The 16,794-nt window shown below is 38.5% G+C and overlaps 2 protein-coding genes across 2 annotated transcripts; one reads left to right on the top strand and one right to left on the bottom strand.

Moving 5' to 3' along the window:
• Positions 1–2,129: 2,129 nt before the first annotated feature.
• On the top strand, positions 2,130–3,464 carry LOC117553918 (serum amyloid P-component-like). Its single transcript, XM_034228028.1, has 4 exons — positions 2,130–2,184; positions 2,292–2,394; positions 2,487–2,775; positions 2,972–3,464. The coding sequence occupies exons 1-4, from the start codon at positions 2,130–2,132 to the stop codon at positions 3,194–3,196; spliced, it is 672 nt and encodes a 223-aa protein (XP_034083919.1). The 3' UTR covers positions 3,197–3,464.
• Positions 3,465–7,954: 4,490 nt separating this feature from the next.
• LOC117553917 (metalloreductase STEAP4-like) lies at positions 7,955–15,846 on the bottom strand. The gene is made up of 9 exons (XM_034228027.1): positions 15,628–15,846; positions 15,408–15,515; positions 14,212–14,282; positions 13,714–13,798; positions 11,449–11,727; positions 11,265–11,359; positions 10,399–10,552; positions 10,130–10,300; positions 7,955–8,212 (listed from the first exon to the last, which is right to left on the bottom strand). Exons 1-9 carry the CDS (start codon positions 15,844–15,846, stop codon positions 7,955–7,957), a joined length of 1,440 nt encoding a protein of 479 aa, XP_034083918.1.
• Positions 15,847–16,794: the final 948 nt, after the last annotated feature.

The raw sequence follows: 16,794 nt of genomic DNA, 5'->3' as shown, positions 1-16,794 counted from the left end.
AGACAGCAATACCTTGTAGTAACTCCCTTATATGTAATAGGCCTTTACTAAAATCCTACATTTCCTCCGTGTTTTATCAGTTCTCCCAGTTCTTTGTTAGTAAATCAAACACACTCTCCCATGGACTTCTGATTGTTCATGCAAGTTATTCTATGCAGAAAGGTATCGGCAGACTCTCAACTTGTAAAACTGCTAATCTGTCCCATGGTTCTTGAGAAGAAACCGACAGAGATTGAGCCTTTCTGTACCTCTTCAAATCATTAGCAGAAGTAAAACAACGACCATTTCCTCATCAAATTAGGATGCACATTAGCTTTTGTAATGAATACACTACTTTTGAGTCTCCTGTTGAATCAATTTAGTATTTTGTTCTGCATATGAACTCTAAAGAGTCTCTTGCGTTAAACTAGGAGGTTCCTGATGAAATGTAGCGCAACAATTATCATAGCGTGCAATTAACGTGTAGTTAATTCCTCTGCAGTTGACTGCTGTTTCTCTACATGAATTGGAAACTATTATCAGTAATTTACCCATCTAAATGGATTAAAATGACACATACAATATGTATACCACTCCACAAGAGTCACAAGAAATTAAATAATAATAGTTATAGCTGGAAATAATTGGTTTTCTGCATGTCCATGTGTCTTTGTAATTAAATGTATGAATACTCTTGGTTTAGGAGTGGGAGTGGTGAGAGTTTTGCATGTATTTAGTCATAAACTGAAGTATAATGACAATATACAAATACTTAAAAAAAACAATACTCTTAAAGCAAATAAAAAAGTATACAAAAAAAAAAAAGGTTAGGTACAAAACTCAACTTTATAGCAAATACAAATATAAAATGAATGCAAAAATAAACTGAAACTAGAGACATAGAGACTAAGTCAATAATGTTAATGTTAACTATCATGTTAACTCACGTAAAATATACTGAATCACAATTGACATTGACAGTAAACTATTTTAGGGCATGTCAAGTAAATAATCACTAAAAGTTTACAGAAGGTGCAGAATTATCCTTAAACAGAATGATACGGTATGTATAATATATTAATATATGAATAATGTACACTATAAAGATCATTGAGTCTGTCCTTGTTGTACTATAAAGTGAGACAAGGCGTTACTGTCAGTAGAGTCCTCTGTTGTTGGAACTTAAAGATTATAAATCATGTTGCTTGGACTTTTTATGTCTATTTATGTAATTTCACTCAACCACAAATATAAACCTAGATGCTACAGGAAAAAAGCCAGCAGGTCATCAACGGTATGGGATGTAATGTCTCAACACCATGAATATGTGTACACATTTACATGGCTGTGTTCTTCACTGTTTTTTCTTCTCTTGTTTGTTTTTGATTTGTAGTTGTGACTAAGCAGCTCAAAGTCTGTTTTGATAAGTATAATATGCCTTATGAACACCATAAATTGCCTATAAAGGAAGCATAAAAGAAAAGAACATGAAGATAAGAACCAGAATAAGGAAGAAGCACTCATAAAAGCTAATCAAATAGGTGAGAAAAAGATTATAGAATAACAAAAAAGGTTACGTTCAACAACTGAACAACTAAAATAAATTGAACACAAATTGAGACGAGAGACAAAGTCAATATCGGAAAAGGTTTTACAAATATGTTCAGTTATCCTTAAACAGAATTAAATGTACATTTATTATATGTGTATTATAATAAAATGAAATAATGTACACAATACGATATTTATTAGAGATATGATGAATACATGTAATACATAGATTTAGTCCATGTGAGCTTTCTGTCATCGTTGTACTATAAAGTGAGATAAGGCGTTCATTTTCATGGCTGTGTTCTTTACTGTCTTTTCTTCTCTTGTTTGTTTTTGATTTTAGGTTGTGACTAAGCAGCTCAAAGTCTATTTTGATAAGTATAATATGGCTAATGAACACCATACATTGCCAACAGGAAGCAGAAAAAAGTATAAAACTCACAAGTCAGTACGGTGTTGCACAAATCACTCTGACACAGGATTCAAGGTAAGATCAAGGATGACAAACAATGCAAAATAGAGAATTTAAACATGATTGAATTATCATTATTATTATTGCATTAAGTTTCAGCATGTTGTTTTGTTTGTCTTTGTCTTAGATGGCGTTGTATCTTCTACTGCTGATGCTCACAGCCTGTGCTGCCACTCCTCAAGGTGAACATTTAATCTTCATTTAAAAAAGAGAAAACCAAAGTAAAACATCACAAGAAAGATACATGCAAGTGGATCTTGAGTACAGGTGTATTTTTTCATTTTTGTAGATCTCTCCGGTAAAATGTTTACCTTCCCTCAGGAAAGCAACACAGCTTATGTGAAACTGACACCAAACACACTGGATTTCAGAGCTATAACTGTCTGTCTCAGGTAGTGTGCAAAGTGCAAAGCCAATGAACATATATATATAGAGTATAACTGAAAATGAATGTATTAGATTTGTTTTCTTTCAATTCCTGCAGGACCATTACAGACCTCAACAGGAACCACGCTCTTTTCTCTCTGTCTGCAACACCCTCTAATAATGCTTTTGTCATATACAAGCCTACTGCTGATGGGATTCAAATCTATGTCCATGGTCAAGGTGAAACATTTGGGGGAGAGGACTACAAAGTGAACACGTGGCACTCAATATGTTCTACATGGGACTCTGTGACCGGTGTGGCACAGCTGTGGATAGACAACAAGCCCTTCATTAGGAAATATGTTGGTGGAGCAAGAATCACAAATCCTTCTATTATCATTGGACAGGTAAGTTTAATTTATAAGTAAAATAGTTGATAGAATTCCAGAAATGTCTCTTGATTGGTTAAATTCTGATTAATTTATTCTGTGAAGTACTGATTGTAAAACAAAACATTTACTGCATGGAAATGTTTTGTTCACAGCTCACTACAGAAGCACTTTCTATCAAAGGTGTTATCTTATCAGTCTGATCATTTTACAGGAGCAGGATTCCTATGGTGGAGGATTTGACAAAACACAGTCTTTCGTTGGCATGATCTCTGATGTCCACATGTGGGACTACACCCTCTCCGCCTGTGAGATCCAGAAGTACATGCTTGACAGAAATCTAACTCCGGGTAATGTGCTCAATTGGAAGGCGCTGGACTACACAACCTACGGAAGAGTGCTGACAGAACAAAAACCCACTTGCTCATGTACAGAATAAATACAAACAAATATATAAATGTCATACTCCTTACGAGGCTTTTTCTTTTGAGTATGAAATTCAAACACCCTGTAAACCCGAACAGTGGCATTAATCAGCTTGATCAACACAATTACCTAATTTCTGACCACCATCTTAAATGTGTGTGTTTAATTTTCTTATTAAATCTGCAAATTGTTATTTGTAATTAGATGACATTTGTGATATATCCTTTTGTCTGGCATGTTTGCTGAAACATGTATGATGCTCTTCCAGACAGTTCATTAAAAATGGCACATTCTACAGTCCTGTCTCCTGGCCGTCATTCTGACTTAAATCATTTAACAATCTTCATTTCTTTGCATTTATTCAATAGTTTTGACATTTGATTATTATATCATGGTCTTACCAGAATCAATGTTAAAAACAAGGTTTAAGGCCCAGACCTTAAGAGAATGGCTTGTGACTACAACTATTACGTCTAGATATTGATGCTTATTTTGTGGGTTTTTCACCCAACATTTTATAACTCCATTACATTTTTGTTCATAAGCCTTTTTCAAAAAACACATTGATCTCATTCATAAATGCTCATTTCACCTTTTAGGCTACAAGCAAAACCAGAACCTTTTAAAATGTCTGTAGCTGAACAACTGCTGTATAAGCAAAACTGGACAATAAAAACAGAAAACAAATTTAAAAAATGCAGTTATTTGAGAGATCTGTATATTTCTGACAATGTTTAATTGTATCCAGTGTTACTCTCGAGGAAATCATTTCCTGATTTAAACAGTTTGAGGATCCCCCTCTTAGTAGCCTGTGAAGTTTGGAATACGAAAGAAGAAACAAAATATGTCTCGAGGTGTGATACATCATAAAGATGTGTTGTGGATTGTTTGATTATCTCACTAGAACGTGAGTCTTTCTCAATTTCCTAATTTTTCTTGACCACATTTTCTATTAAGAATTAATTTGCTCTAACTATATGCACTAGTGAGTCTGAAGCAGTGGCGTAACAAGGTTGTGATTGGCCCCGGTGCAAATATTGTTTTGGTCCGGGCGTATGTCCCCCGCGAAGAAAATTCCGAAAATGTTAAAGTAAAATGCTTCAATCTGGTGCACTTTGAGCACACAATTACTAGAGACTATCTAGGGGGTACAACTCTAAAACACCCATATGAAAAAGATTGGTTTACATTTTAATAATCAAATAAGTATGTGAACATAACCAATAACCTACCATAGCCAATAACAAATAAATGTAACTACTTTTTTTTGTTGTTCATTCATACAGTATCTTATTTTACCTCGTTAACATTTATTTAGTAATGCACATTTTTATTTCTCCAGTTTTAAACGTTTTTGGTTTACTGTCCTACTGTATAGTAGGCCTATACATTGAAATAATTTGAAACCTGTTTATCACAATAATTATAAAGGAGTGCCTTGGAAATATGTGTTTACATAAATTGGGATCAAAACGTTTGAGACCCACTGAGATAACTTAGACTAAAGTTATATCTAAACACTCCTTTACCTCACCGAGCTGTAGTTATCAGCCTCTCAGTCTGTCAGGAGAGAGCTCCCATCCACCTTTGTTGTAGAAACATCTTCTTCTTATATCCGTTAGCGTAGCTAGCACCAGGTGCTAATAACAACAGCGCTGTGGTACCTCGCTCTCACGCTCACTCGCACGTTGACTGTGAGCTGCGGGCACCAGATAAGCCAACATCCCCCACTTTCATCACTTACAGCGCCCATCGTACAGGGCAAACAGCGCAGCGCCCCCCCCAGATCTGGCGCCCTAGGCAAACATCTATAACGCCAATGCTAAGGACCGGCCCTGCATGAAAGGGAGCAAGGTCATTGGACAGACAAATTACAAATTAATTTAGGTTGCTTTGTTACTTTGAAGACTGCGTGAACTGGTCAATGCCATTGGGGCCCCAAAACAATTGTTTTGCCCTGGCTGGCTCTGGGCCCCGGTGCGTTGCACCGGCTGCACCGGCGATAGTTACGCCACTGGTCTGAAGGCTACTCGCAAACATCCAGGGAATGCCACAATACATTAGGCTGCATATAGGAGCTGTAGCAGTAATACTACTCACCTTAAACGCCTCTCTTTTGACATTCTTGCTGAATCAATTAAGCATTATGTGCTGTGTGAGAACTCAGAAAAGCCCCTTGTGGTATGGTAGCTACTTGCTGATGAAATGCAGAGCAACCTTTACCTCGACTGACTGAGAGTTTGAGAGTTAGGCATGTGGTAAAAGTGTAATTCAGCGGACAATGAGGAACACTGTCACATGGGATACCCTTGTCCTCCTTGATGTCCTGGGCCCTTTGCTGTACTGAGTTATACAGTTTCAAATTAAGTCTTGTGGCTTCTGAAATACATTTAAAAAACCATTTAGATTTACCATAAAGGTGAAGGTTCATATTTAACCTATTTCAGATAAAAAAAGACACACAATTCAGAGTTTACAGAAGGCAGAGCTTACAACAAGCAATTGACTTTAAGAATCCTTATAGATTTAATAGATTTTGACAAACAGGTTTTTTCATAGTTAAAGTGTATTCCTTTAGAAATGGTGTAGTAAGGTTTTAAAACTGTTCAGGTTACCCTTAGCTTGGCAGCTGGATTCTGGTGAAATATCACATATCACGTGAAAATCCACCCTGTCCGGCTTGAAGTAATGTGTTTGAGATGTTAGTGTTGTGAACAACAATGGCGGCTCCTAAGGTGAGCATACTTTATGAACGATAGCATCAGTTATAGTAATGGGACTTTGTTATTTTGGGAGGAAATTAAAAACCAGCACTGTAACTGAAGTGGTTTTTCTGTTAACCTGACCTTTGGTTAGAGTTTCAATGACAGATTGTTCATCCAAGATAATGGAACATTTTTAAAGTGCCTGCCCTTCCTTAACAGTGTCCAATAACAGCTTCTCAGATGGTTCTGTGAAACAAACCAGTTGGGGGATGTTAAAAGGGGGATCTTAGGATCAACAAAAAAACAATGCAATTAAGGTTCAATGTAATCAGCTCAGATGTGATTTTAACCTGTGTAATCGATGAGATAGTAAACATCTTAATTCAGTAGCATTTTATTTGCTTTTTTAAAACTTCACAATGAAATAATTATAAATAAAACATTATGATACATATAGTAATGTCTTGCAACTTTACAGCACTCTGACAAAGAATTCAAGTAATTTAGTGTCAAGATCATGTTGGTGCCGAGCAAATGTGCGAACACTCAAGCTATGTGCAAACTTTGGCATCCCGGCACAAAGCTATCCAGGTCACCAGTTGTGTTAAATCAAACACGAGTAAAAAGCTAGCTTGTTTCACAAGTTTTCTGTATGTTGCTACATCTTAATTCTTTCCTAGGGCAATGTTGAAATGCTCTATTTTATTAATTCATCAGCACACACACACAGACACAGAAACCCTCACACACGCACACACACAGCAGGAAATGAAATCAAGACTAAGGTGAACAGCAGTTCTTTGGTAATAGGAGGATAATACAAAGCGAGAGGGTGTAAGAGATTGCAGATTGTGTGTGCAGATAATGCTGTTAGATGCTAGATAACAGGAGGCCTCTGACTAAATGTTCTGCTTTGGGCAAAAAAGGCGCTGCATATTTCTCTTGCAGCACCAGACTCTGTCATGGAGACAGCTGCTCCATCCTCCTCCCTTGCCTCCTCTGCATCTCCATCATCTGATTAGTGTTCTACATACTAACATATCTTGTTGTTCCAAACCTGCCATCCTGCACCAACAGCAATCACAATTGGCTCAGTATCACCTCTGCTCATCACCTGATCAAGTCGACCGCATAAACGTATGTGCCTTTATTGGCTATGAGTTTAGTTAGAGGGCAACATAGTGATTTTACACCAAACTCTCTATATTGCTCTTTACTGGTTTATATATATTTATATAAAATATATATTTATATAAAATATGTTTTAAAAACACCTGTTCTTCCTCCTGAGGTTACTTTGGCTTCCAAACATGTGATCCTTTGAGGTGTACCATGTAGGCACTGGTTTACATTAGTGTGTGCATGTGTGTTTACTCTGCATGTGGTAATATGGCTTTACCTTACTCTCCTTTACGTTGTTTATGTGCAACTCTAAGCATAATGTGTTAGTGTGCGAGCAATAGTAATGTTATCATGCCCTTAAGTGGCAGGCAGTTTTGGGCAGAGAGGTATTTGTGTTAGAAAACAGGGCGATCAATAACATTCTGAAAAGAGAGAACTTCAGGGATACAATCTCACAACTTGAAGAGAGTAGAGAGAGGTAAGCGGAAACTGTTGTCCATGTTTATCAAAACAATGAGAGTCAGCAGGGGATATCAATCTATTTTTCACCACATTCTGTGAAAAAGCACAAACATGAAATCAAAGCTCAAAGTAAATAGACATTAAAAGCATTTATATCCACAGAGACCTGTCCATTTGGATGAAATAAAGTCAACTTTTTTGTTGTGTTTGGCTATTGCCTGACACAATCACACACCAAATGAGCATTGCAGTATTACTAATGCTGCATACCAACATGAGTTATTTTTTTACATTTAAAAAAAAATTTCTTTGCAAAATCGAAACATGGAATATTGTAAATCCTTTGCCTACATACATTTTTTTTACTTACAATCATTTGAACTTTGATTTCTGTTCAAAATGCACAGTTGCAAGAACTCTCAAAATAATCATTGAATACAATTCAGAAAGTTAGCGACCCCGACGGCTTCAGAGATCACAGTTCACAGGTTGGTGACCTTACCGATCTCCTCTGTCGTCTGGTTCCTCTCCCAGCCTTGTCGAATGCGCGTTAGGGTCCGATCCACGCAGGGGAGGAGGACCAGAGCTTTGAGCACCAGAACCACAGAAGGCACAATCAAACAGAGCATGTAGACTGGAGGAGTGTACCATTTGTAGGTAGAGGGACGAAGAAATTTATTCCAGCCGTAAATGTAGCCATGTGCTGTGCATATGAACAGGGTCAGATGTCCCAGCTTGGACTGAAAAAGAAAATCACAAAAAATGAAAATGTTAAAAAGCCAGCGAGATATTTTAGGAAATATACTTATTCGCATTTGTTTTGTAGAGATCGACACCACTCTCGTTAGCACATCACCACCACTAAATGTATAATGCACTGTTTATACACTTGGCAATTAACGAGCAGCTGGTGGGCACATTGTTTCTCAGATTGTGTTTTTTTTTAATAGTAGGTTGATATTTGGTGAACCTACATGAGACAGGTATCATTTAACTTGTTTAAAGCAAGAAAGCAAACAAGTTAATATGAGTTTTACTCAGGGCCGTCCCTCCCTACAGGCCGATCATGCAGACTGCGTGGGGCCTCAACTCGCGGAGGGGGCCTCATCTTGCGGAGGGAGCCTCAACTGAGCCGCAAATGCGGCGCACCTATGCGCTTATGCCGCACAATTAGTGTGGATTAGGCTCCCAAGCACCCCCCCTCCCCCTCAAGTTGGCCAGGGACGGCCCTGGTTTTACTCCAGAATTTGAGATTCACAGACATGTACACAACACACAATGGGCCTCATGCAAGAAGCGATATTTAGTATTAAATATAGGATAGATGTTTCTAATATTTCTTATTTTGATAGCACCTTTTAACTTCTCTTATTTACCAATCTTTTCTTATTGTTGCTCTTCCCTTAGGTTAGGAATTATTTCGCGAGATTTTTCAACCGTCCGCAATTGTTTGTCCAATGCAAGGAAAATAAATATTATACATTTGAACACAAAAAAAGCACATGAATTTCTCTTAATAAAAATTAAAGTAAATTGTTTGTCAGATTTGTTGGCTAAAGAAATACCCTTAGTCCATTGATCCTAATTAAGACACAACCCTTGGAAGATGAGTGCCTTACATAAAGCTCTTAGATGATTTTTTATTTATGTGTAACGCCAATACTGACACTTTCAAAAATTACATGTTTGATAATATAAACACTGAACTTTTCTTTGGTATTTTCCTGAAAGATCTGTCTTGCCTTTTTCTGTGCTTGTAGTAATTCAAAAACAATAAGCTAAAAATACAAATGGTTTCACAGCCGTTCCAGAGTAATTGGTTGTGTAGCACCAGTGGCCTGGTTATTGTTAATTACTTGAATAATGTGCTTTCATTTACATTTTGAGCATTCAGTTGCTGATGTTCTCATCCACAGTGACTAAAACAGCACAATAAGGAACATTCATAGTAATATGAATGTGAGTGTAGTAATGAACAGTGCCCCTACAATGATAATTAGGGATCTTATTTAACCCATTAAGACTAGCAAACCCTTCTGCTGAGATCATTTACAGTCCTCTGTTTATATTAATGTACACCTGTTATTATATGTCTTTCAAAACTCTTCTAACCAGGTCATAAGGTTTATTTTTGACCTAGACCGCTAACTTTAGATCTCCTGCCCTATCTGAGGTCTACCTATGGACCTGACCTTTACACAAATGCACCTGTGACCTGTTTTAACAATGTCCTCCCTTAAGCATTATACCAGGAATCATCATTTTATTTAATGAATAACTTAACATTTAAGATCTTGGGCTAAAGCCGGCCAGGCTTTCACTCTGTGTGCCTGTGTTAGGCAGTTAGTTAGTTAGGCTCGGGGGAAATGATTGCCAGTGACATATTGCTTTTACAACACATTAATAACTTTGAAACTCCAAATATAGATTATCAAGGCGCTAAATTACTTCTTTTTTTTTTACTGATAGCAGGCACATGACTGATACTAGGCACTTGACTGATATCGTCTGTAGGCCTTAAGGTGAACACACACACACACACACACACACACACACACACACACACACACACACACACACACACACACACACACACTAACTAACTAACTATCTAACATTTACACATGCGAATAAAGCATATCCAGCTGCGCTCTGACCTGAATGAAGTTGAACTCTCTCCAGCTGAGAGAGCCTCCCACAGAGGGCAGGGATGTTAGTCCTAGCAGGACATAAAGAAAGAAGCCAAGGATTCCTAGCGCATAGAATGAGTCTTGGCCCCATGCCTCTGTGTTGTCAAAGTCAAATGGAATGGATTTATTGTTCTTCATCTATGGGAGACAGAGACACAGTACTTTAAGGATTGTAAGCTTGATGTCATTATTTTCTATGTACAAAACACTGGAAGGTTTAAACCAGTCAGCTGTACCTCATCCACCACAAGTGTGATGAGTTTGTGTCTGACAGAGTAGCGAGTAGGAGTCATGAAGGTATAGATGACATGGAGAAAAGCAAGTCCCAGTGCAATCAGACCCATCTGCTTCCTGCAGAGCATCCAGCGATCCAGCCAATCAGGGAAGCGTCTGGAACATGAAAAAGTGAGTTAGACCTCCAAAAAGGATACACCCTTTTTACAACAAATTGCACAGGTAGTGAATAAGCAGCCTCTTGATTTCAAACTCTCAAATACTTTCGTATGGTCATCAATTTTACTGCATGGGGTAGTCCCATGAGTCAAACCATGATACTCCACTACTGTTGCTGTTTAAAACACGCAGTTAACGGGCCACCGGATAGCTCAGTGGTCAGAGCCCATATATAGTCACTGCCTAGTAGGTAATACCGAGTCGGCCGAATATTTCATGTTGGTTTTGTTTAAAATAAGTGTTTTTTTTAAGGAGCTTAAATTAGTCATGAGCATAGGTTAGTAGTAGTAGTAGAACCTTTATGTATCCAGGAAAATCAATTAAGAACAAATTCTTAGTTAGTCACATTCAATTTTGGTTTCACATGGGCTACAAGCAGTGACCTCCTGAGTTTTTAACGCATCTATGCACCCAACCTCCCCATAACTTGGACCTTCAAGCTTATATAGTAAGGCCCCTGGAGCCCTTGCTGTTATATTGCTGCCAATGGTTTACATTGGAGAGTTACAAACGTGGTGCTTCCCATTGAAATGCTAAGGGTGCATTTTGTGTGTATCAGACGCAGAAGGCCTGGACAAAACATCATTGTTTAACAACCTGAAGATGAGACCATGCTGGGACATATTTTTCCTTGGTTTTAATGTCTGACCTGTACTTGGTTCCTCTGTAGAGCTGAAGGAAGGCAGCTATGCCACCAGGCAGGTAACACAGAGCCAGCATGATGAGAGACACAATGGGAAACACCTGAAAGATGGGGGACAAACACAGAACACATCCTTTAAAAGGAGCACAACACACCATTCAGGAAACTAAACCAGGTGGGGGAGGTTTACCTTGTTGGCCAGGGAGACCATGATTCTGTAGGAGATGTCTTTGTCTTGTTCAACATACCCGTAGATGACATCTCTAATAACTAAGTAGAAGAAGAAGAAGGCGGTGAGGCCGACAGCCACGCGTAGAGGCAGCCTCCACTCTGGAAACAGCTGCAGAGGAAAGTCCTCCAGCTCTCCAGCCGCTGACAGAGACCCTTTATCCAGAACAGTGAGGCCCAGCTTGGTAGACATCTCTGCTACTGCTCGCTTCGCTTCTGCACTGTTCCCACACAGGTACACCTGGAGCATGGAGGAGTGGTTTATTTTAAAAATGGGCTGCAATTGAATCATCATTAAATACAATAAATAAGAAAATGACAAAAAGTGTCCTTAAAAGAACTGGACACTTGTTTAAGCAAACAGTTTCCAACAAGAGCATAGATGGATCTGCACAAAAACATTAACTGCATGAAGGATCATGGTATATGAGATGAGCTTAAACATGGGACAAAAGCTTCTCAGGCTTTGACAGAGACAGTCCTTGTTTTTGGGATAAGCTCATTTCAGGGTTTTCTTTTCATGCAATGTGTGATAAGAAGAAAAATACAGAATATGCCAGACTCATCAATTAATTTACACAGATGTTAACGTGATACAAATAGAAACATTCATAACTAATTTAAATTAACATTGGATTCACTAGAATTTCTAGAAATCCAAAACGTTTCAGCCTGTGCTCTTATCTGAAATGATTTAGTTTGTAAATCAGTGATATCAAGTACATCTTATCTTCAAAAATACTTTCCCCATGCTGAATTCTGCTCAGTGATGTTTTCCTGTTGCTAATAATTACTCTAAGATTATTGTTGGATGACTCACCCTGTTTTGAATATCCAGCGCATGACTGCACCCTGTACACCTACAGTATCTGTCTACAGAATTACCCTTTTTTCTGTTGATCTCCACTGTGCTGTTTCAGTAATTATTGAGATGAAGCCCCTGGAAGCATATGACTATGTAAAGACACATGCATACTCAAACACTGCTCAAAATGTAATCCCATTTCTAGATCTTCATGCTGAAGGTTATTACCCCACTCACGGCTCTGTGATAAGACGATTAAGTTGTTTGTAAAGGGGGGAAAACAAATCTTAAAGATGGAGAGGGATAGAGAGAAAGAGAGAAAGAGAGAGAGCAGTTAGACAAGCATATAGCGGAGTCAGTGGGATTGAGCAGTTTTACCTGCAGGTGTGTGTATAAGTGGACCGGGCAGCCAGCCATGTCTCCCCACATTACTGCACCAGTAACAGCAGGGGACGGCCGACAGACTAAATCTCCATCTGAATGTAAATGTGACAGAGCCACAGCCCGCTGTGTATCTAATCAAATTGCCAGCTAAGGAATAGCAGACACTTAAAAGCATATGCATGTGGATATATACAGTACACATGCACTAATAAAGACACAAACACGTCAGTTCTCTCACAACTACCTGTTTTCAAAGAAATAGAGCACTGCAGTGGTATCTGTGTATGTGTGTGTGTGTGTGTGTGTGTGTGTGTGTGTGTGTGTGTGTGTGTGTGTGTGTGTGTGTGTGTGTGTGTGTGTGTGTGTGTGTGTGTGTGTGTCTGTGTGTGTGTGTGTGTGTGTGTGTGTGTGTGTGTGTGTGTGTGTGTGTGTGTGTGTGTGTGTGTGTGTGTGTGTGTGTGTGTGTGTGTGTGTGTGTGTGTGTGTGTGGGGGGGGGGGGGGGTGTTTGTGTTGAAGAGGATTGGAGGCAGATTCAGGTTTGGTCTCCAGAGGTTCCAGCATGTTTGTGTTTCTCTTTGTAGCTGTGAATCGGAAGCTGCAATAAACATTGGTCTTTTCTACTTTGTAACATCATTAGGTGTGTTTGTTTGTTTGTTTGTCTGTCTATACAAGCACTGTCCTGGTTTTATTTGCATTGTTATTGAAAGACGGCAAAATCAATCATCCTTATCAACACAAAATGAAGTCAATTCTCCTCCTAGATTTTTTGTGATCTACGGTGAAACGTTCACTTCCTATTTTTAACAAGCCTGAGACGAGACCCTTATCCCATCGTATTCCAGGAAATGTTGAAATACGTTACTGTTTCCTGGTTTGAAGTCTTACCATAAAAATATCAAGTTGGTTATCTCCCTTCCCATGAGGCTACTGCTCTGTCTTTGTATTTTTACTCCACTTAAACAAAGCCTTCCTTAAGGCACAAAAGCTCTGTTTTGCTTGATCCCACGGACGTCTTTTAACAGATGTCTTATATTCACCTGTTTTCCTGCCAGGAGTCCATTCTGCAGGGCCCAGGCAGACAGCGTGTTGAGGCCTTTTACCACAGCAGCTCCAGGGACCAATCTAAAAAAGACACAGCAACGACTTTAGTTTCTATTTACAAATACACAAACAGGGAAGGAAGGGCATCAAAATGATGAGAATCAATGTTTCCACTTCGGCTGAATAGACACACAGCGGGCCGTCCTGCCAAGGGATCTGCAACCTCGCAATTTCTTTCATTTCTTTAGGATTCACTTGAGAGTTTTGATGTCTCATGCTCTAAGTGTTTTATAAAAAAGACATCCAGCATTCGAAAAAAAGGGACACCTGCTATTTCAAAGTGATTGTAAACCCATATTTGAAAAGAAAAGTTAGCCCCACCTTTGACATCATGATAAGAATAAAAACATTAAAGCTATGAGGATGGGAGCATTTACATGCAGAGTATGTGAATGAATGACACTTGTTTTCTTTCTTTTACAGGAGTATGTTACCTCTGCAAGTAGGCGGCATTGGGTTCTGGGTATATGCCTTTCTTCAGGTTGTTACTAAGGTCCACCAGCACCTTGTAGTGAAGCCATCAGTATTGAGAGAGCGGAGGAAACAAAAGAAAACAGTTCAGTTTAATAGTTATTATATGTATTGTTATTATAATAAAGGGATAATATTATAAATTATTCCAACCGAAATTCTGATGAAGTTTAAATAGTTTAAAGTAAAAACTATAGTGCTGCAAGAAAAATATTTTCATACATTTTAGAATGAATCGATACTTTTACAGTGACGCTAGGTTATGATTCCAGTGTAATTTTAATAATTTAATAATTTTAACATGGAGAAAACATCCAAAACATTTGCTGTGAAAAGAATCATCTGGAATTAAACGAGCATTAATTAATATCTAACCTATTTCAAGAAGTATGTTTCTGCAGTCTCTAAATCAATAGGTAAATAAGACTTTAAGTTTAAACCTCCCTCTAATTTGAATAAGTTGAACTCTTGAAAATATTTGATCCATATGAACTTTTCAATCATTAAAAAATACCCTGTATCCTAATCATTTGTACATGTTAATTAACGTGTTTTTAAAGCTGCATGATTTAACGCTATCAATACCTGAATTATATATAATAAATTATATTTGTATTTTGTCTTTTTGTATGTTTTGGGGAAATGTTCTATTTTAATTATATTTCTTTTGTTTATTTTATGCTTAATTTTATGTTAAATGTACTATATTGTCATATTGTCGTTCAGGACTCCCCTTTAAACCAAGATGGTAAATCTCATAGGGTTATCCCGAAAAAAAATTGAAATATACTATTATTTTGGAATCCCTTCATATTGATAATACAGATTTAATTGTTGTTTTACTACTGTACCTTTCACAAGGGGATAACAAAATGTAACTGATGTGGAAATATTGACACACAACTGGTTAATTATTAATATCTTCCCTCTTATCAGTCAGAGGTGATTAGGTGCATTTTGATGATTGTCAATATGCAGATTCAGACGTGAGAGAACAACAAATATTTTTCTGGTATGCTATCCAACAATTTGTTTTCAAACTTTACAACACTCTGATTAAAATATGAAACTGCTTTCACTGTGTTATTTGTTTATGATTAAGAATGAACTTACATTGTGTATATTATTGTTACATATCCATAATCAGACTTTGACTCACCTTTCCTGCAAGATGAGGTGCCATTGTTTCCAGGAATCCATAATGTTCTCTGTGAACACAAATGAAGATCAAACTGGCTGATTGGGCTGCTGCTTCGTGGCTCATCACCTGTACAAAAACACAAAAATCGAGACTTAACAAATATTCTTTAAGCTGCATACAAGCACTGTTTTGTGCATTTTGAAAGACTCAAAGTGCTACTGTATGCCATGTGTCGTACCTGAGATCCCTGGGGCAAGAGTCCACAGCTGTGAGGTCTGCGGCTGCCGTACACCACCCTGTAGCCAGACTGGAGCAGACGCAAACCCAGAGAGTGTCCTAAATCCCCCGTCCCGAAGATACACAGCATCTCTGGCACAGGGGCAGCAGCTGCGCCCAGAGGATGCAGCGACACACTCTCTGGCTTCATCATCTCTGATGTGCCATTCACCACTGTCATGTTCTCACTCTAAGTTTGGATGGTCAGTGTTTCCTGCTGTGTAGTTTTATTGCTGTGGAATATGACCTGTAGCCTTTCCCTCCTATTTGTTTATTACACTGGCAATCAGCACCTGGAATCACATGCATATGAGTGTGCGAGCGTGTGTCCTGTCTTATGATTGTGTATTTATCACTGAGTTATGATTCCACCAAGCAATTATAGTATTTAAAGTGTATTTCTTATCTTGTATACCACTTGATTGATGCTATCACTGGATTGGGCGATCCAGAAATGGACTGATACCGCAAGATTTTAAACTTTGATTCTGTTGAATGGGAAAGTATCTGCAATATGCACGTGTAATTGTAACCTCAGATTCACCTTTTCTTTTGTATAAATGATCGCCTCTTAGAAACACAGACCGCTTTAAAGGCACTATCTAGTTCAGCCAGAATTAGATTTTTTACATTCGAGAGAAAAAAAGAAATCTCATACTGCTGCTTTCCAGGGCTGCCTTATTCTATTTCTTCTTTTTTTCTACTCTAGACATGGTGCCATGTGGGAGATCCTGGCCCACAGATTCATTATCATTTCAAAACCCACTGTTCCAACCAAACGACTGGGAAAAGAGAATTTGTGCAAATGTGGTGTCCACGTCCCCATGGCTAAAACATCTGCAAAGTTGTGACACGAACAGACTCAACAGAGCAGAAATGAAGCCTGGCACATATGTAATTGTTTTGTGTGTGGCTGCTTTACTTTGTATGAATGCTAGGCTCTGCTCGCAAGTGTTTGTGTGTGTAGGTGCCTGTGTGTTCCCATGTGTTTGCCTGTGTGTGTGTGTGTGTGTGTGCGTGCGTGCGTGCGTGCGTGCGTGCGTGCGTGCGTGCGTGCGTGCGTGCGTGCGTGCGTGCGTGCATTCGTGTGTGCTGAAATGGCCGGGTCAGGACGATCAGAGCTGAATAG

This window comes from Gymnodraco acuticeps, unplaced genomic scaffold (genome assembly GCF_902827175.1).
Source record: "Gymnodraco acuticeps unplaced genomic scaffold, fGymAcu1.1, whole genome shotgun sequence".
Taxonomy (NCBI): Eukaryota; Metazoa; Chordata; class Actinopteri; order Perciformes; family Bathydraconidae; genus Gymnodraco; species Gymnodraco acuticeps.
Note: the sequence above shows the minus strand (reverse complement) of the source record. Positions and strands in the feature narration are given on the sequence as shown.